Raw genomic sequence first — 19,741 nt, forward strand, 5'->3', positions numbered from 1 at the left:
TCACATTTTATTGCATCAATCGTCTTGCTTAAATCGTCAAGTCTGAGTAACTTTTTTTATTATTGTAGATCGACATTGATGGACGCGCCGTTGTTATGGCCGCTTTTGTCCAGCGGTCGACCGTGATGTCCCGTTCCCGCGGGAAGATGTTTGAGAATGGTGACGAACTTGACCCGCTGTACACCCCAGGGGACCAGTACTGGGGCATACATGTCAGTAGCTGTGGTCACATGATGCACAGTGACTGTTGGCAGGGATTCTACAAGTCTGTTATTGCCAAGGAGCGAAGGTCTTTGCGTATGGTGCATTATGCAAGTGTGGATATTGCAAGGAATGAATTCCTGTGTCCACTGTGCGGATGTATCAGCAACACAGTCTTACCAGTCATGCCGGCTCTGCTCAACGGACAGGGAGAGGGGTAGGGAACAATTTTCTTCAATACACGAGTTAAAGGACCGGGAGCTGGGTAGGGGAAGATTTGGTTTAATATAATGAGTTAAAGTACGGGGAGAGGGGTAGGGAAAGACTACCTTAACACATAAGTTAACGGAGCAGGGGAGGTTTAGGGAAAGATTTGGTTCAACATATGAGTACGGAGAGAGGGGTATGGATAGACTTACCTTAGTAATTATCTGAAGCAATGCACGAGCTCGGTTTTTCAACAAATCATCTCTCGTACTCTGAGATTTTCACTCGGTAGACGTTTCCTTTTTGTTTAATTTGTTATCTTTCTCTGCAGCTCTACAGAAGAGGTAACAGTTGCAGAATTTCTTAGCAGCATGCAGGATGTAGTCTCGTCGAACCTCAGCTTGTTTTGTGAAGAGGATGAAAAGAAGAGAAAAAAAGGTGAGTTCACCGAATTAACTTTTATTAAATTCTCAGCCTCGGATATTGCATTTCTTGCGTTCTGATTGGTTCACTAAATCTCGGTTATCAGCTCATATACCGTAGTTTGACCTTATATGGAAAACGAAAGCCCCAGGTGTCGCTAAGCTAATTTTTTTTTTTTCGGCGGGAAGCAAAAGTTTCTTCGGAAAAATGTAGAAAAAAAAGGAAAAGAAAGAAATACCAAACAATGCCATCTCAATATAACAACAATAAAAGCCACAAAGTTCGGTATGACACTATTTAATGGTACGTATCTCTGAAGTTTCCTTTAAAATCTTCAAAATTGAATGATTTTACGATTTTTTAGATCACATAACAACAACAATAACAACCGGTTACCTTCAAAAATTTCAGGATGGCTTGCAAATCCTGGCGGTAAGAGGTTAAAGCCAATCGAAGAAATTTCTCTGGAAGAGCTTTATGCCTGCCTTTATGTTTTTACGAATTTACGAGGACTTCAGATGGTTCATCTATGAAATCCGTACGAGCGGCGGCCATAATGTTCGTATCCGTCACTCGGCACCACTCAGCAAAAAATTTGCACTAATGTGCACAGCTCTTACGCTTCTCAAATAAGCTTGAAGTTTAAAAACTTGCACTGAATGCTTTTCTCAGTGAGGTTGTACCTCGTACACTTGGACTTGCCTAAAGTGTTTTAAATCGTCCGCGAGGAATTCAGTTCAGCATGAAAAAAGCCGTCCTTGCCCTAATCTCTTCCTTCGCTCGGCACCACACAGCAGAACATTTGCTCAAATGTGCACAACTATTACGCTTCTCGATGAGCTGGAACTTCAAAAGCACTTGAATGCTAGTCTCAGAAAGGTTATATTACGTACATTTAAACGTTTCTTGAATTTTAGATGTCCGACTGTGTCCGATTTTCTTCGCTTTCGATTTTTCATTCAACTCCGTTTGCAAAGCGCTGCGCGTGTCATGTGATCATTAGGTTTCGCGCGCTTTGGTCGGAGGTTGCCTCAACATCCGGTCGTTTAAATTTGAAAGAAATTTCTTCTTAAAATATAAAAATTCAGTAAACTTCAACAGCAATGTCCAAACGCGGAGAATTTAATAAAACAATTATTCCATTCGCGCTTGTTGGATATGAGATTAGTTATAGCCAACTCGGCGCTTCGCGCCTCGTTGGCTATTTACCATCTCATATCCAACGCGCGCTCATGGAATAATTGTTAAATAATCGCCTACTCTTGAACCCTTATCTCACTTGTTTGATTGGCCTGACCGTGAGAGATCCCAGTATTCATTGTTTGGTGCTGGTCGTTAGTTTATTGTTTCTATGTAAAACTCTGTGTCTCATCTTAAACATTTCCTCTGCAGCCATTATTTGGCTTACAGGTGAAATTTCTCCGTTGATGACTAACTGATAAATGTAAAGATTTTTTTTCTATTTTGCAGCATCTTACCTTCACATCCTTTTCGTCATTGGTAAATAAATGTCTTTATTTGTTTATTTTTTAGCCGCTCCTCCGGTCTCTGAAAGGTTCCAAACAGTATTCCAAACTCTCCTGAAATCAGGGTAGGCTTTTTCTTATCATTTTTATTGTCCCGTTTAGTATTTTATGGTTCAATACAAAGGCGCGCTACGCGAGTCATTTGCGGGAAAGACTTCTGCTGGTGTTACGAAGGACGTTTGTTAGCTTGGTTTAAATATTGCAAGATTATATTCTTATCTTTTGATACAAACCTTTTCAAATTTTTCTTATTTCAATGTTTCAACTAAAACTCTTAAGAATCATGACTTTAAACTGAGACCGAAACTTACTTGTATGGACTCTTTTAAATTTTTATTTTTCAATCGGTATTTCACAGACTGGCACACTCTTCCGTTGACAGTTATGTGTACGTCGAGCTTAAGATTACTTGCGCCACTAAAATATTGACGACATTTTATTGCAATTTATACTTTTTTAAAAAATTGTATATTAGCATGGAAATTCAGTTTCCCTCCTAGTATTGCTCCCTTCGAAGACACGTTTTCTTTTGGTTCTCATATATTTGATTTTATGCATATTCCTTTTGGATTCGGGAAAGTGTCATTTAACTTACACTTAAACTTAACTTCTGATTCACTAAGATACCTTGTTACTACTTTATGTTAGGTCGAAATTCTCAGACGATCTTAAGGCAATGATGCGGGTCTTCTCTCAGTCATGTTTTATGGTGAGTAGATAATATTCAACGATTCTGTACCTTAAGAAACAATACCTACAGCTTACTAATTATACCTCTGGTACTGACTGTCGGTTTGTGTTCTTGTCTGTTTGATCAGGTTGGTTTGGGTGTTGACCCAAATGAAGATGACAGGCGTGTCCCTGTGCTAGTGTGGGAAGCGTGCTCTTACACCATTCAAAGTGGAGGTAAATGGTACGTGTTCTGTTTGTGTTTATTTGGTACAGGCTAATTTATCCGGTTTGTTCTTTCCAGAGAATGCTTCGAGAGCAGAGGGCAAGGCTCTCTTCACAGGTCTCACAACTCGCCAGGTACTTTAAGTAACATATACGTGATGATTTTATTGCTAGGTTGCTTTATTAGCTTTTAAATCAGTCGCCGCAACTGCTGCAGAATAAGCTTTTGTCCTTTTTGTAGTTTCAGTGTATGGCCGCTTTGACTTGTCAAGCTGCAGTAATTTCAGGAATATTTCCCAGCAAAGCTGTTCAACAGCACTGTCTTCGACTGCTATCTGGTAAGCTAATCAGTTTATGAGCAACTTACATTCAAGATCCTCTTATTCCCCACTAACTGTTCATTTCTTGCTCCCAGTCCTAACCCCTGACGCGGTTCCCGGCGGTGACGGCCCCTCCCTCTTGGAGCTGGATCTATTCAGCCTGATGGTGAGTGAGTGATTTTTATCAAGTTTGATTATTTGATTTGTTTGTCCATAAATATTTTGTTGTTATTCCCAGGTTAAGCTCCGCATGGTACTACCGAGCATGTTATATCAAGAGTCTGGTGACGGGAGTTCGACACCCGTGTTGAAGAGTATTGTGGGACTGGATTCTCTAGTTTCAATGGATCAGTGTGTGTTTCAAGTCACTCTGTTGGCGCGTGTTGTTCAAATTCTCCTCACGGCTTCTCCTGATCTCCCTGGTAAAGGTAGTTGAAATCAATTTTTTGTGTAAGCAGTGCAACTAAAAATGGTAGCAATGACAAATTTACACGTTAGAAAAAAGGGGCGGCTTGGGTCGGGAATATAACTACTCATGAATTAGATCACTTAGTTGCGTATGCTTGGAATTCTTCTTCCTCATCCTATCACTTCTCCCCAAGGTGTATAACAGGCCCAGATCCTGGAGCAAATACATGCTCGGGCCTGGGGAACGGGGTGGGGCTGTGGGGTCGGGGTGGGCAGAAACACGTGGAAGGTTGATAGTAAACACAGATGACGACCTGCTTCTTTCTATATTTGGTAGGTATTGAAGATGAATCAATGGACCCAGAAGAGCCTCCTAATCAAGACGAGGCCATTAGCTTGGCTGCTCTGTGGGGTAAACTGAGGCACTGGGCCGGGTGAGTGTTGATAGGACCCAATAGTAAACTTTGCTGTAATGAGCGTCATTATTGTTTTCAACCACGTGCAGACACACTTAGCCTTACTCCACGCATTCAACAAGACAGTTTCAGGAAAAGCAATTCTAAAAAAAGTGACATTTTACTCTCAAAACTATAATGGTGAATGATGGAAAACTCCCCCAAGTGCATTGTCCGGAATATCTTAAAGGGGAAGTATCATGGTGTTTTGACCTCTTTTGTTAAAAATGGTGAAATAAGACCTTCAATTTGCTACAAAATAATTCTAGAACAACGAGGGGAGAGAAATCAACTCAATTCCTGACAGGAACAACTCGTACCCTGTTCTAGCGCATTTTGGAAACAAAAATACGAAAAGTTGAAAAACATTAGCCTAACATTTTTCAAGTTTCAATCCATACCGGCCCACTCTGTCTCTAGCCGTAGCACTAATCGACAGTTTTATTGCACTGAGGTGATAATTTATAACAAAACTAGACAATTATTTTGTTGTTTCTGTTGTCAGACAGACATTTTTGAGTTTTGAAATGAGATCAAATTTTCGTGATACTTCCCCTTTAACTGTCTGGTCAGACCAGTCATGCAATGGAGCGCGCCATCTTGAAAAGTTGGTTCATTCCTAATCTCGTAACCAGATGTTTGTCTTCAGAGAAACCGAAGAGCTATCTGGGTGCAAGATTAGGTTAATTCCGTGTGCGAACTGACCAGCACAAGTTTTGATAAATTCAAAGTGCCTTGAGTGACGGTTTAGGGTTATATCGGATAATTCTTCAACTGCCTCAGGAGTTAACCATGTTAACCTTATCTTAGTTGCCAGTCTTCCACACCACACCCCATGCCACAGGCGCTTCTGGGTCACGTGAGAGTGCACTTGTTACCATTCCTTCGCTGTTCAGCTTTGTTCTTTCATTTTGTCACGGAGATTCCTGGGCCAGCAGCTTTGAAAGGTAAAGCTTAAGAGGGCATCGTCACGGAGATTTCTCTGTGTTTTGTTCAAAACTGCTCAAATGTTTGACAAGATACCTTTTCTCAAATTGCCTTAGAGTACCGAGAAGAAAATATTAAGTGATTTCTCCTGAGAATGAACTATAATCAGTTTTTTTTAGCAAGTTCTCCAAAATTCACAGGAAGACTCGAAAAAATTGTCCAATTTTTTGAACTTCTAATCCATTTCAATCTTGGTCATCTGGACCAAAGTCTCTGCATAGCAGTGGGGTCATTCAAAACTGAACCATTTTAAGGCTTTCATCGAAACATATACTTTTTGGCCATTTCTATCGGTATCGGTACACTGGCATTTAATCGAAAAGTTATAATGAAGTATTCATTTCACATGACAGCTTCTTGATCTTAGGGCGCGTTGTTTTGGGACTATTCCGGAATAGGAATACTCGGAATATACGGTATTTGTGTTCTTTTGGGAGATGTTCCGTTTTCGGAATGAACGGAATATCATTCTGTTCATTCTGCTCCCGATAGCGGAATGAACAGAATGGAAGGAATACGGTTTACTCGGAAAAGACAGAATACGTGTTCTTTTGGGAAATTTTTGGCAGGAAATCCTACGCAGCCGCTCGCGCGCAGACATTCTCAGTTCTCTAGTTCTCAGGTCACCTCTGCCATGGGTATTTCGTTTCCACATTTAAGGGTCGTTCTTTTCGAAATTGAAATTCTGTGTATTCTGTGATTCCCAAACCGGAATAAGAATAGCTAGAATAGCCCGAAAAGAATGCACCCTTAGTTAGTGTTACGTCACTATTTGCTTTGCTGCCAGTCATATTGTTTCGAAACCCTCGTAAAAAATCGAATAACTGCAGGCAGACATCCTTTATTTCAGCATGTTAAAAGTTAAAGCTAAATCTCTTTATTCGCTTGTCACCCTCACCCTGTTTGGTTTTTATTTTACTCTGCCCCAGAGCCCAGCCGGCCATTGCTGACGGAGGAGTTGGAGAGCTTGTGCCGGTATCTTTCAGTGCCTTCAGATATGACGTGTTTATTGCAATGGAATCAAGACAGTGCTTGTATTAGTTCGTCGACCATCTCCACCGCTGTTAAACGGTGAGATTCGTGCCTTGCATAAAAAAGCGTTTGCCTCGGCAGAAGGTTTGACGCATTGAGGTCCAGTTTCAGTAAATCTGACGCGCAGTCGTGCACACAACCACAAGACAACAATGGCTTAATGGATGAAGTTATATGCCATTTCAACATTATTAACATTCAAACTGTCAAGTGAGATATTGTCTGAAGAGTAGTGCTTTCAGAATTCGGAGAGTTATCCGTCATTTGTAACGTTTGTTTTTACGCTAAAAGGAAGCCATCCTTGTGGTGATTATGGTTGTTTTTGTGGAAGAGACAGAAGGTAATTTATTCCGTTTTTTTTCTCTCAGTTGGTGCAGTCATGAACACGTTAAGAAAACTTTGGCGACCGCAGGAGTGGAATCACTGGGGTGAGTTAGCTTACATCTGCTGCTGCCGAAAACTCTTTGGATCGTGTTGCTTTGCTGACACATTATCTTGTTTTTGTTTGTTTGTTCTAGATATTCTGTTGAAGCCAATCATTTACTGAAGATTCCTGTGGACTACAGCGAGCTTATAAACGAAGCTTCTATGTTTACGTGAGTTATAAGTGTTTTGTTATGTGAGTATGTTTACGTAAACTTTCCTTCAATTCGAGGGAAATGTAAATCGCTTAATACGGCAAAAACAGTGAGGAAGTTCCTTTCAGATAGGTGTCGTTAAAACAGCAGTGTCGAAAATCCAGTTATATTTCACAGACAGAAAGAAAAAACGAATTGTCAGTCAGATTGCCAGAAATACTGCTTCTGCTCAATGTGATATTTAATTCTCTGAAGAAAGAAGCGAACATGAACACGCGTGATTTTGGTTTTTAGCTGTCCAAATTCTGATGGTGACGACAGCCGTGCGCCTGCGCTGTGTCTGATCTGCGGTGAAATGCTGTGCTCTCAAAGTTACTGCTGCCAAACGGAAGTAGAAGGAGGAGACAAGGTGGGCGCCTGTGCTGCTCATGCTCAGAAGTGCGGTGCTGGAGTGGGAGTTTTTCTTCGTGTACGCGAGTGTCAAATTCTGCTGATGGCCAATAAAAACAAAGGTTGTTTTTACTCCCCTCCTTACTTGGACGCGTATGGCGAGACAGACCAAGGGCTCAGGTAAGGACATTACGTCACTTTGACCTCAAAATAACCACTGTAACAGTATTTGATCAGTTTTTTTGTCAAAATGCTAACTTTAAGCGCTCGCCAAATTGTTAAAAACCGTTACTGGACGTTTTTTTTTTTATCATAATTGTCAAGTGTTGTTCGCCTGGAGATAAGGCGGAAGTAAAACCAAAGTTTATATTTTTGATGTTTTGGTTGAGTTTTGGCGATTGCCGTGGGAATGTGGCTATTTGTATTACAGACATCAAAACTGTTTTTTTTTTTTTGGCCGGCAATTCATTCAGTAGATTTTACCCATCATTTGTCGCTCGTAAACTGCTGTTATTTCAATTTTCGTAAATTTCAATGAGTGGCTCGTGAGAAATGGGCACATCTAAACACCCAGCCGAAAGCTTGTTCACTGTCTATTTGCGACCGTCAGTTCGGTTTTCACGGCAAAGATGAAAACACCCAATAAGGTTGCGTCTTTGCGAACTCAATTTCGCTAGCAAACTGATCTAACAAAAAGATTCACGTACAACACTGTCGGTGAGCTGCTGATCTTCGATTCACGGATCAACTAAAGAAAGCTTTTACAGTAGTAGTTTAGAAGCTGGTTCCCACAAACTAAAAGGAACTCAATAAAGAGTTCATAAACGAGGGCAACAACGTTAAATGAACACGTTTTTGTAATAAAAAAGTGATGTTATGTTTTAAGACTTGTAAGTAAATGGCAGATGTATTTTTTTCGGTCACTGATACAGGCATAGTCACAAAAAGAAAACCCAAGAGAATGCCTGTGCCACTGACTAAAGAAAAAAATCCCTCCATGATTTGTTTGCAGTTGAGTTGTCATTGTTGTTTTGTTGCTAGGCGCGGCAATCCTCTGTACCTCTGCCGTGATCGATATCAGAAGCTGGAGAAACTTTGGCTGACACATTCAGTGGCTGAAGAAGTGGCGCATTGCCTGGAATCTAACAGAAACTTGTTATCAATCGACTGGACAAATCTTTAAACAGAAATAACTACGAGAAGTTAGTGAGACAGGGGAGGGAAGGACGGGTCAATTCAAATCAATCGATCATACAGATCATACGCAAGTGAAATTATGATAATCGAGCTCTTACACAGCTACTATCCGAGTTCAAACTCGTGCTAGTGATTATTCTGGACCTTACTAATAGTAATCAAAGATTAGGGAGTGCGTTCGATGACCTCGATCCCAGGCTGGTTATGACGTCATCCGCCCCCGCAAAATCTGCGGGGGTGCCAGATACGCGTCCCAAGATCCATTCATTTATTCATTCACTTAATCAACGTTGTCCCATACAATGTCGACTTCAATCTGTATTAGGAGTTAATTAACAGAGGCAGCTTGGCCGAGCGGTTAGGTTTCAAGTCCCGCTCTGACCGCTAGTTGGAGTTGTTTCTCGGTAGCCCCGAGTTCAACTCCTCTACCTCGCTTGTAAATTACCAGCTGGTCCGTCTTCTGTCAGTGGGATTCTTAATTTGTTTTGTTTCATTTGCAATTTTTATTCTCCCTGTTTGTTTCATTTTCCCAAAAAGCCCCTTACTGGGAGAGCATAATTAAGTAATTATTATCAGTAATTACATGTTAATTTAAGGGCGGTGTTTCTCATTTCATGTTTGTTAATTTGGAGAATTTGTTGTTATTCTCATAAACAAGTGACGCTTCAGCTTGAAAAAAAAAAGAAAAAAAAAAAAACGCGGGAAATGCCCCCCTCCACCCCCGCCCCCCCCGTCCAGAAACAAAAATTTTCATTAATATTGCGGGGTTTTTTTTTCCATAACGTGGAAAACAAACATTGTGTGGACTTGCAAGACGTGGGTATCGTCTGAGCTGAGTTTATTGGTGTATTTATGTGAGTTTGAGAATCCTTTTGTGGTAGGGTCATTTTTTTGAACAGGGCTTCTGTTATCAGTTACTAAGGTGATAAAAGAGAATGACGCGGTTAAATAAGCTTGTCAGTGCCAAAGGTGATTCAGACACCTGAACCAAACCAGGCTCTTTTAGCAGTCTTGCTTGCTGTGTTAACGTCGGTGTTCAGGAATGGAAAATACATACCCCCAAATTTCCTAAAAGAAACAAGAAGCTTTCGAGTAATAACTTCTCGAGAACTTTCATTGAAATGATGACATGTTATGGCTACATCTAGAGTATCAAACCACGGTTTGGCTCTGAAAATGAAAAAAAGTTTTAACCTTTTTTTTTTCCGGAATTGAAATTCCGACCATTTTCTTCAATTGTAATACACATTCACACATTAACGGACGATTAAGCTGCATTATTGTTATAACAAGCTAGGGGCAAATTGTACACGGTTAGCAAGCTGAAGGGTAGACTAAGGAGGAGTATCATATGATATTATAATTTGTGTTTTGTTTTATGGGGCTAGGTCGCGCAATTTTGGGGAATTTTGGCACATTCGAACGGTTCATAGAATTGAGTAACACCTCAAGATAACCGCTTAAGCTACCGAAAAACACAAAAGAAAAACAAGGAAGCAAAAATGAAGCGTGGATGGGCAAACGTGGACAAAATTACTGAAGAGAGATTGCATTTAGGAAGACTTGAAAAATTGGCGGCCCGACTTTTTTCAAGTTTATCTCAGTTTGTATGAAAGTTTGATCAATAATGTTCAGAGATCGTCTTTATATGTTATTTGGCGAGATTTCATCAATAAATCAATTTTGCATTGCCGTTTTCACGTTTAGAGATCGTAATTAATGAAAATGCACACGATTACCTAAAATACCGTGACCTAGCCCCTTTGATGTGGTGTGACATGAGCCCTCAATCAAACACTGTAAATAAACTGATGTCATTTATTGAACAGTTTCTCTCTGTGCTATTTTTGTTTTTGTTGTTTTATTATTTACATAGCAACTTTTGTTTCCTTGCGAGAAACGGTTTCCTTAAAAGTTGTGATCCACTATTATAGTTTTTAAAGCCCAGACTTTCCGATTACCCCCTTGACCTATCTATGAACATTTTGACGGTTACACTCGTGTTCCGCAGTTGAGTGCCAGAGCTTTTTTTACAAGTTTATAAAATTCTACGTTTTGTTGTGTGATTCGCTCGTCAATGGCTGTTCTGGCTATGACGAATAAATGTATGCACTGCACGTGAGGCGTTCTGACTTGTCTTCTTTGAGGTCAACATCACTTGAAGACATATTCACTGCAAATGAGTGGGTCATCTGGTGGACTGCACGTGAGCGGCTTGTGATGTTAGGATGGGATCTGATGAATAACTGGTGTGAATTACACGTGAGGAGCTCGTGACTTGTCATCTGGAGAAAGAAACATTGTGGACTACACGTGAGAGGCTTGTGATGTTAAACTGGTGGTATCTGGTGAATAAGTACTGTGCACGTGAGGGGCTCGTGACTTGTCGTCTGGTGAATGCCGGCTTGTGTGGACTGCACGCGAGGGGCTTGTGACTGGACAGCCTGGGGCCTGGCGAACCGCTAGTGTCCATCGCGTGTGACTTGTTATCTGTCAGGTTGGGGTCTGCCGCAACAGTTGCAGAATTGTAAAATACTGGAACCGTTATTTAAGTTCTTGGCTGTTATCTTGTACTGAAGAGCGACACCTAAAGCTGTGCTTACGCCCCAGCAGACAAACATTGGAATGGCTGAATAAAGACAAAAGAATGGATAATGATTCGCCTGAGGCGTTACAAAACAAAACAAAAACTGGCCAAAATAAAGCAAGCAAAATGCAACCAACGACATCCTGTTGAAAACTATTTGTTATTGTTTACTTCAACTCGCTTCCAAGACAGACAGATAGGGTGCGTAGCGCGTCAATTGCGAGGTCTATAGGGTTCAAATTCGTCTTTGATTACTAGATTCTTAAAATTATCTGTCCTAAATGATAAATGGAATGGCGACTTGGATGAAGTGAAAATAATGAAGAAGCGTTCTCAAGTCGAAAAAACTCGGAAAAAGAATTTTCCGAGGCCCCCAACAGGAATCGAACCCATGACCTTCCTGATACCTGTCCTGTTTGAAAGATCTATTTATGCCATCTTTGTTTCCTTATACCATGAGGAGAGGATAATTTGACCAAGTGAAACCCAGTTACTTACAATTAGTTGTAAAACGGATTGCCAGATGATCAGGAATTTTAGCTCGGTAGGTCCAATTCGAGAACTCTGATTTCATCCCGTCCCAAACAACGTCTTTGATTCTCAAGAGGAAGCTTTCTATTGTGACAGAAAAACTTGTCCGTAAGAAGTAATCGACTCCTGCAAAAAAGGACATTTCACACGACTTAGTGCCCGTTCAGGTTTTGAGTTTGACGCCCACCCCAGCCATGTTTACCATACAAAACAGCTAATGTTCCGGCGCACGATGTTGCTATAACAACGACTGGTTTCTCATAAAAGTGAGCCAGCGATCCAAACATAAGGGAGGTGGATGCCATCAGCGCGGCGTAAGCAATGTTGCTGTTGGAAAATCAACCAAAAATGCGATTAACACACGGAATACTATCAGCTCCCCTCATACCCTTAACTCATAAAATTTACCTGTGAAAATACTTGTAAAGTGGAGTACTAAGAATTGTAAGGCCAACAATCTGAAAAGGAAATTGGTTAGAAAATTGGAATCTATATTTTATGGTTCTAGCTTGTTTATTGTTTGACTATAATTCTGACTCTAGCGATACCGATAAGCTTCAAACAAATTAAAGCTTATGACTCGTCCGTGTCTATACATATATAGAGTAAAGACTGAGCTTCACCTACCAGTCCCAGACACTCTCCTATTGTGAATACGCCAAGTCTGTATAAACGGCATCCTAAGAAACCACCGAACACACCAACTAATGCACTGAATAGGATGTGTGCTGCCAAAGAAACAAATGATTCGTGCTTGAGGACTTTTCTTTTCTACCACGAACCGTGCCGTCTAAATCTCACACCGGACTATAAATTTTGACTATGGCCAAAATTGTCGCACTGCGCGATATTCCAGTGACAAAGCAACTGGTACGACTTACTTGTTATGGACTAAACCTTTTCAGGGAATACCTGACAGGCTGGGTCACATCATAGCACTGACCTATTTCCTTGCCGTTTGGTCCACAGCAAATCTGCGTCTTAAAAACCAGTGGGCTAAACACATAGAAAATAAGGAATCCCAGAAGAAAACCAGCAAGGAACATGCATGGCTGGAAAAATAAAAAGAGTTTTAAATCATAAAAGATTATCAAATTATCCCAGAAAACAAGTTTAAAGTTGACCATGAATGAAGGAAACTTTAGTTCCTCTTCTTTTGTGTTCAGTTAGCTGCACGATCAGCACAACTGCATCACACCTTCATTCATAGACCGGTGCGTGGGTACCAATGGACTCTGGCTACGTGAATCTCTGGTCTGCTTTCTATTCCGTCAAAGTATTGCTCCAAGTTGAATAATTGCTCGCCCTTCTTTGGAGCATATTAGAAAGCAAAAGAGAACAGAAGAGAAAGAAAGAGAGGAAAGGAGACCATGTATAGGTATAAATTGTTCAAAGAAATACGCTGGCTTAATTACGTGTGTAACTAACCATTCATCGCTCCGACCAAGTACTGAGTGCAGTTTGGAGGATAAGATGAGAATCCTCACCTTAATGAGCCGATACCCAGCGGCCCAGACTGCAACACCGACGACTGCTAAGACTTCTATCACAGTTACGGTAGCGGGATGTCTAAAGAAAACACCAGTAATGGTTGAAAGACATAGTAACCCTCTCCTACGGCTAATTTATATAAAATTACTGGATAATGACAACTGTCCACGGAAACAAAGACTGCCTCAAACAGTCAGCTGGTTGCGGACTTTGGAGAATAATAATAATAATAATAATAATAATAATAATAATAATAATAATAATAATAATAATAATAATAACTTATTTGTAGTGAGCAAAAAGACATATAAAATATGATCTATTGCGCATTACAAGTACAATAAATAGTACTAAAATAAAACGAACAAAGATAAAGGGTGCCTTTCCCTGGCCTAGAGTGAGGAATTTCCTACCTATAATTAGCCTCGCACGCAGACGTTCTTTTTAGGGGTTCGTCACGCGTTCCTGCCCCTACTGCTTGTACCTAATAGCACTTCTATTGTTTAATGGTAGTTATACCTAATCATTGCATATTGCTAAGTAAGCTAAGCTAAGTAAGCCCATCGACGGGTTCAGAATAACGTTTCCGCCTCCCAACTGAAACGTACTTTGAATGAGTTAAAATGCTGCTCCAGATCTTTGAGTCTCTGGCCGACAAAGTGCTAGGATACCCACCGAGGAATAACAGCTTTGATCATTGAAGTAATTCGCGCATTTTAATGCGAAGAAAAACAAGAAACACATGCAGCGGTTCTTTGGTTGGAAGGTCGACTCGCAAACTGATCAACATGCCTCGGGTTTTGGGAAGGGACACTTATGAAGTATTTTGTACGCTTTTGTGTTTGCTCTCAGAATTGTCTGCGATAAAGGTCCTAATTTAAGGATCCAGTATCACGGGAGATACTTTTTAAATTACCCTGCTTAAATTGTTCCCTTTGGGTTGGCATGAGTGTCATCTTTTTAGTAATACTAACGTAGGTACCGTTTGCGTTTTACAATCTTTTTCAATAAGACATTGAATTTTGTGTAATTCCGACTTTGGTTTTAGCTGGTAATGATCATATGGGTTCAATGGAATTTTTTTTTTCCAGTACAACAAACAGGTGCTGCATTGAGAGGTCGCCAGATTCAACTGGTGGTATACGAGAGAAACTAAATTGCTAATTAAAAGCGAACTTAAGGACACAAGAGGCAATATAAGCTAAACACCATCTTACTTACTTGTTATAAATCAATTTATCCAATAATTTCTGACTGGCTTCTTTTGTTATGTTAAGGCCTTCGTCCCAATCCATCTTTCTTGTCACGGCGAGGGAAATCTTCGTTGTTCTCGTCTAGTGTTCTGAGTTAATCTGTTCCTTGATAGAAGAGGGCATTTAAAGTTACTTATTTGGAAACTCAGCACACCTGTGGTTCTATTCACTCTTGTCATTCCATTTTACAAGGCGAGAACACAAAATAGTAAAGAAGCTATTTACGCCTTTTGGATAAGTAATGCGCTATTTTTACTGAAACATGTCATTCTGTTGATAACATTTTAAGCGCACCTGTGGTCTTGTACGAGTAATAGTAGTCTTTTGAGTCGTACCAGAGTTGCTTTGACCCTCATTACAAAAGCGAGGCTAAGTGCAAAGCCTTTCATGCGAAAATTAGTTTTGTTTGCATATAATAAATGCATTAACAAAACTATGTACGAAGCTTCATAATGAGGTTCAAGCAACTCGGAAATGGCCTACAGTCGAGTACTCCATACAAATGGCCGTGTATTTTTAATTCCAGACATTAACTGCATTCAGAACCACGGAAACTGAAGCCGTCCAAAAAACGCAGCCCAAAATTACCGATCTTCCTTTCCAATCCCTTTTCGGGTGGGCAGCTGAATCTGACTTACGTTTAATTATTTGTCTGCCTTCGAAGCTTTTTTCTCACTACCACCACAAGGTAAATTTTCGTGGTTGGTATAGTGATAAATTTCTGAAACATATGTAGACAAATATACAATATATAATCCGAGTAGACTTTCAAGGGTACAAAGAACGAGGATAGGGAGGCAGAATAGTTACCTTGGTTGGGGAAATGGATTTCAAGTTAACCCTCAACTTAACTCAAAACGTTGTCGTGTGAACACCATAAATTGCAACCTTGTCCCAAGGTCTCTCTTCTTCGCGTTCCAGGGAGCCGCGCGAGAGAGGAACGCAAAGAGATTACGATTAAAACCTATCAGGTTTTCAGGCAAGTGTTCATGCCACATCATAACTTTAATTATTAAAATACAATCAAACCAGCATAGTATTGTTATTTTTTATTTCGTGATGTTCCTGTAATCCTGCAGGCTCTGTTTGTTAAGTATAGGATGCAATGTTGCCAAAATTAACTTTACTGTCTTATAACTTACTAAAGTACGACACCTTGCCCTATTACTTTGTTCCCCGTACTTAAAGAGTAACTGACAACATTTCTGATAACTAACAGGGAAATTTCAAATTTGATGAATAAATTTCACCTCCCAGTTATTGCACAAAATAAGACCAGATATTAATTTCAGGTGGCTTTTATTCCATGAATGGTGAGATCCATATTTGCACAATATACAAAAGTTATTAATATTGTTGTATGAGATGAGTGAAATATCAATTCAATTCACAGACTACCCCAGTATAGCTGAAAATCTAATTATTTCTCATCAAAAGGCAAAAATAAACAAACAACAACAAAAACCAGTAGTCAAGAACCCAACTGACTCCACTAACAGAGACAACTGACAGCCTCATAGACACTGCCACAAAATCACATCATTTGATTATCGAAAAAACTACCCAGCAATATCATCCCAAGAGTCTTTCATAATTTGCCTTCTGCTTGTCTGATGCAGCAACAGAGCTCTTAGCTTAGGTGGTGGCAGCACAACATATCTGACTCCTTTATCATCAGGCACTGCAGTGCTAGAACCACAGCCACAACTTCTCATGAACAGATCTGTGTCGATCTCCTGTGCTGTGTACATGACCTGCAACATGGTGCCAACAGCTGACATCAACATCCAACCGAGGAACATTGCTAAAGCTGCAAAGAACAAATTCATAAGCCAACTAAGGAAAATTGTTAAGCTGTAAAGAACTTTCCACAGTCAGTCCAGGAACATTGCTAAGGAAGTAAAGAACAAATGAATAGGGCTGTGACTCAACAGCCAGTCAAGGCACGCTTTTTCAACATTTTTCCATTTTAACAATATCTCACCCTGATGAGTGAATTCCTTGCGAGCTTCATGGAAATCCAGTTTGACATGGGCGGGAGTGGATGCAGCCTGACTAAAAGCATCCTTGGTTTTGAACAGAATTTGTTTAATCAAAATAGTGAAGGCAGTCCTGCAGTAATGATCAAGGCCTATACGTGTAACAAAAAAAAAGGTTTTAGAAAAAAGGTAACAAGCAAATGAATTAATATAAATTAATCTAATTCAAATTAATCTAAAAGCATTCATCTAATTTAGATCCTGAAACTTTTGATAATGATACAGTTAGACGATACTCAACCTACAGTATATGAAGGAGAAATATATATATATTTCTGGCGACTCAGCGTTGAACATTCAAGGAAACTAGAATTTTACAAAGTTTTCAAAAATGAATACTCCACATCCGATTACTTACACCAGCTAAGAAATTATAATGAAAGGCAAAATTTAGTGAAGTTTAAGATAAACTTTCATTGAACTAGGTCGGTATCAGATAAATGATATACCCAGGGAAAGCAGATTATGTCCATTGTGCAAATCAAATCAAGTGGAAAATGAATCTCACTTCTTATTTCAATGTAGCAGATACTCATTTCAGAGGGAGACTTTCTTAAATCGAGTCAATGAGATAATACCTGACCTTGACAGGAAATCAACCTTAGAAAGCATAAAACTACTCACGAACTCTAACAATCATCATGTGTAAATAAGCTAGTAATGAAGTTCATTTCCTCATACATGTAAGTAAGTAAGTAAAGTAAGAAAGTAAAACCTTTATTAAAGTGTCGATGTATTTAGCCTAGGTAGACTACGTGGGGACACTAATAAAATATCGTACTAGTAAGAAAGTGATTAAAATTAACAAATATGGGAGATCCTGAATAACTTATGTAGAAGATAAAATTAAAATTTAAAAACTAAAATGATTCTATTGACTACCATGTACAGATATACGTGACACATTGTTATTATCAAATGAATGTGATGTAACTTAGGACAATATTACTATTACCCTTGTTTTATTAATAATTACTTAGCTTTTGCAATACTGTAAAATCTTGTGGTCATGCAAATAAAGCGATTTACCACTACTAAAAAGCAGCAGCAGTAGTAATACCGGTAGTAGTTAGTAGTTATTAAAAATTCATTCACTAAAACTCACCAGCTAAGTAAAAATCTAATTTACAACTATAGAGTAATTAAGCTTTTCCTTTCCCTTCTTTTTCCATCCTATGTTTTTTTCCTGCCCTGGATGTACACCCCTTGGAATACAACTTATTTTTGGGTAATCAAAAGACTAGCTGAAGTGTTTATTATGCAGCTTAGTCACAAAAGTAGCCGAAGTGTTATAATGTCAGTTTAAGCTTAGTCACAAAAGTAGCTGAAGTGTTATAATGTCAGTTAGCATAGTCACAAAAGTAGCTGAAGTGTTTATAATGTCAGTTTAATTAATAGCTTGGTCACAAAAGATGCTGAAGTATTTATAATGTAGTTTACTAACCAAGGAGGAACATGAGTGAGCCTGTGAAGGATGTAACAATAATGACAAAGATCTTTTCAAGCCAAACAGCAAGGACTCCAAAAACAAGACCAGTAGCAGCATAGATACCATAAAATGCAACGTCACTGCAAACCAAAGCCACAGCAATTCATTTAGGAATAAAAAGATTACAATGAGACTAACCTGCAGGTTATTTTTTAACTTGTTGCAGTAGCATTTTGGGTTCATTGAGCCATTGAGCAAAGTACGATGAAACTATCAACTGATATTTACATCTGGCTCATTTATAACTTGTCAATAAAAGGGTGTACAGAGTCTACAGCTTGAAATTGGAAGGTGTTGGTTTAGAATTGTAGGGGTGAAAATGAATTTGAGGCACACCCAGAAAATTTCTTCTGCCCCCCCCTCCCCCCCCCCCCCAAAAAAAAAACACAAAAATTTCGATAATTATCCCAAATTAGTCAAAACACAAAAATTACCAGTAATCAGCAAACACTTACTGACTTCAGTCAGCTGACTGAGTTCTTGGACATTACCTTCAAACTGTGACAAGAACCCAATCACACCATGAAGTGTAAGTCAATTAATCAAAGGACTGGGCTGTGCATTATGTAACTGGCTTGAGTTAAATTTTAGGCCTGCCAGTTTTTTTCCTTCAAATTTACTTCCTTTTTTGCATGCGACCTACACTTTATTTAGAAAAAAAAAAAAAAGGTAACCTAATATTTTTCTCTATGCTCACAAGTTCTGTCCTTATGGTGAGAATTCCACCGGCTTTCTCATTTATGATGCATACTATTTAACTGCCCTTCTTTGTTAATTTGTCCATGTTTAAAATGGATACTACACCTTGTACATCATATCTCCAAAATGACAGCTGGAAGAGGGAAATATAGGGCAACGTTGTTTTTACTAAAATGTACACCACATGCATTAGAGAAAGAAAGGATGCTAGCTAGTTACCTTGCCAGATGTTTCGACACCCATAAAGTTACCACAACAATAGACAAAGCCTGTGTAAACAAAATCAAAATATTAAAATTTAATCAAGTATATGCCACTAGGCATTAACATTCAGCGATTGAAAGATGTAATGTCAACAACTCACCCATCCAACAATACAACCCATACAGAAAACACCGATCTTGTAGACATAGCAGGCCAGCGCTCCAGCAATAAGGCCACAAATAATGCTTATGGATACTCGCACTGTCAAAATACAAACAGAACACATATTGCCTGTCAATCAATCAGTCAATACCTGTCTTTTAATACCATTAAAACTGAAATCATTTGTAAGTTTTTAAAGCATTATGTAGTTTTTTTTTCTCTGTCAATCTACAGGGCCCCACAGAATATCACTTTTGTGACGTGGGCTCCCTGTATAAAGATTGTTATTTAATATTATTATTTTTATTATATTAAGCAATAACACTTGGCTGGGCTCAAGACTAACTTTTTAGCTCACTAGCCAAGTTGTGGGAAAACGCTCGCCTCCAAAGCGGTATTTCCACACGAAATCGACAAGGCAGATAACGAAAACGACAGTGAATTCGGGCAAACGATTATACTCACAAGTTCCTCTGGTTTAATTGGTTAACAGGCTTCTTGGTACAGGCTTTAGGCATAGATCTACGGCTGATTAAACTCACAATATCCTCAACAAATGGCTCGACTCAACTCATAAAACTCTCTGATTGGAACAACTACTCGACTCGATACTGATCAATACACAACTAAAGGCTAATCACAAGGCATTCTCAATTTGTACTCTAAGG

At 39.4% G+C, this 19,741-nt stretch overlaps 4 protein-coding genes across 5 annotated transcripts in view; 1 reads left to right on the forward strand and 3 right to left on the reverse strand.

Annotated features, from left to right (window-relative positions):
- LOC146450571 (E3 ubiquitin-protein ligase UBR2-like) overlaps positions 1-10,444 on the forward strand; it is a 30,288-nt gene extending 19,844 nt beyond the window's left edge. The window contains exons 34-49 of one of the 2 annotated variants that reach the window (XM_085100281.1): positions 69-418; positions 740-846; positions 2,365-2,422; positions 3,006-3,066; positions 3,176-3,263; positions 3,331-3,386; positions 3,493-3,589; positions 3,667-3,737; positions 3,810-3,999; positions 4,317-4,413; positions 5,245-5,381; positions 6,351-6,492; positions 6,822-6,881; positions 6,972-7,049; positions 7,326-7,601; positions 8,463-10,444. In XM_085100281.1, the coding sequence (XP_084956407.1) occupies positions 69-418; positions 740-846; positions 2,365-2,422; positions 3,006-3,066; positions 3,176-3,263; positions 3,331-3,386; positions 3,493-3,589; positions 3,667-3,737; positions 3,810-3,999; positions 4,317-4,413; positions 5,245-5,381; positions 6,351-6,492; positions 6,822-6,881; positions 6,972-7,049; positions 7,326-7,601; positions 8,463-8,604 (2,010 nt within the window). In that variant the 3' untranslated portion in view covers positions 8,605-10,444. The remainder of the gene's footprint in view (positions 1-68; positions 419-739; positions 847-2,364; positions 2,423-3,005; positions 3,067-3,175; positions 3,264-3,330; positions 3,387-3,492; positions 3,590-3,666; positions 3,738-3,809; positions 4,000-4,316; positions 4,414-5,244; positions 5,382-6,350; positions 6,493-6,821; positions 6,882-6,971; positions 7,050-7,325; positions 7,602-8,462) is intronic. The other variant, XM_085100282.1, reaches the window with a different exon arrangement.
- Positions 10,414-15,608, reverse strand: LOC146450572 (transmembrane protein 198-like). Its single transcript, XM_085100288.1, has 8 exons — positions 14,449-15,608; positions 13,224-13,305; positions 12,680-12,788; positions 12,364-12,464; positions 12,145-12,194; positions 11,939-12,063; positions 11,704-11,862; positions 10,414-11,247 (listed from the first exon to the last, which is right to left on the reverse strand). Exons 1-8 carry the CDS (start codon positions 14,520-14,522, stop codon positions 11,105-11,107), a joined length of 843 nt encoding a protein of 280 aa, XP_084956414.1. The 5' UTR covers positions 14,523-15,608; the 3' UTR covers positions 10,414-11,104.
- A 154-nt stretch (positions 15,609-15,762) lies between these two features.
- The window catches only part of LOC146450573 (uncharacterized), a 12,922-nt gene continuing 8,943 nt past the window's right edge, over positions 15,763-19,741 (reverse strand). Inside the window, exons 4-8 of the mRNA XM_085100286.1 lie at positions 19,072-19,172; positions 18,927-18,976; positions 17,964-18,088; positions 16,465-16,611; positions 15,763-16,290 (exon numbers count right to left, since the gene is read on the reverse strand). Of these exons, the coding sequence (XP_084956412.1) occupies positions 16,040-16,290; positions 16,465-16,611; positions 17,964-18,088; positions 18,927-18,976; positions 19,072-19,172 (674 nt within the window). The 3' untranslated portion in view covers positions 15,763-16,039. The remainder of the gene's footprint in view (positions 16,291-16,464; positions 16,612-17,963; positions 18,089-18,926; positions 18,977-19,071; positions 19,173-19,741) is intronic.
- The window catches only part of LOC146450574 (uncharacterized), a 6,162-nt gene continuing 5,949 nt past the window's right edge, over positions 19,529-19,741 (reverse strand). The window contains exon 1 of the mRNA XM_085100283.1: positions 19,529-19,741. This exon is cut by the window's right edge and continues 5,949 nt beyond it. The gene's annotated coding sequence lies outside the window, so the exon portion shown is untranslated.

This window comes from Pavona decussata, unplaced genomic scaffold (assembly GCF_977016875.1).
Source record: "Pavona decussata unplaced genomic scaffold, jaPavDecu1.1 SCAFFOLD_441, whole genome shotgun sequence".
NCBI lineage: Eukaryota > Metazoa > Cnidaria > Anthozoa > Scleractinia > Agariciidae > Pavona > Pavona decussata.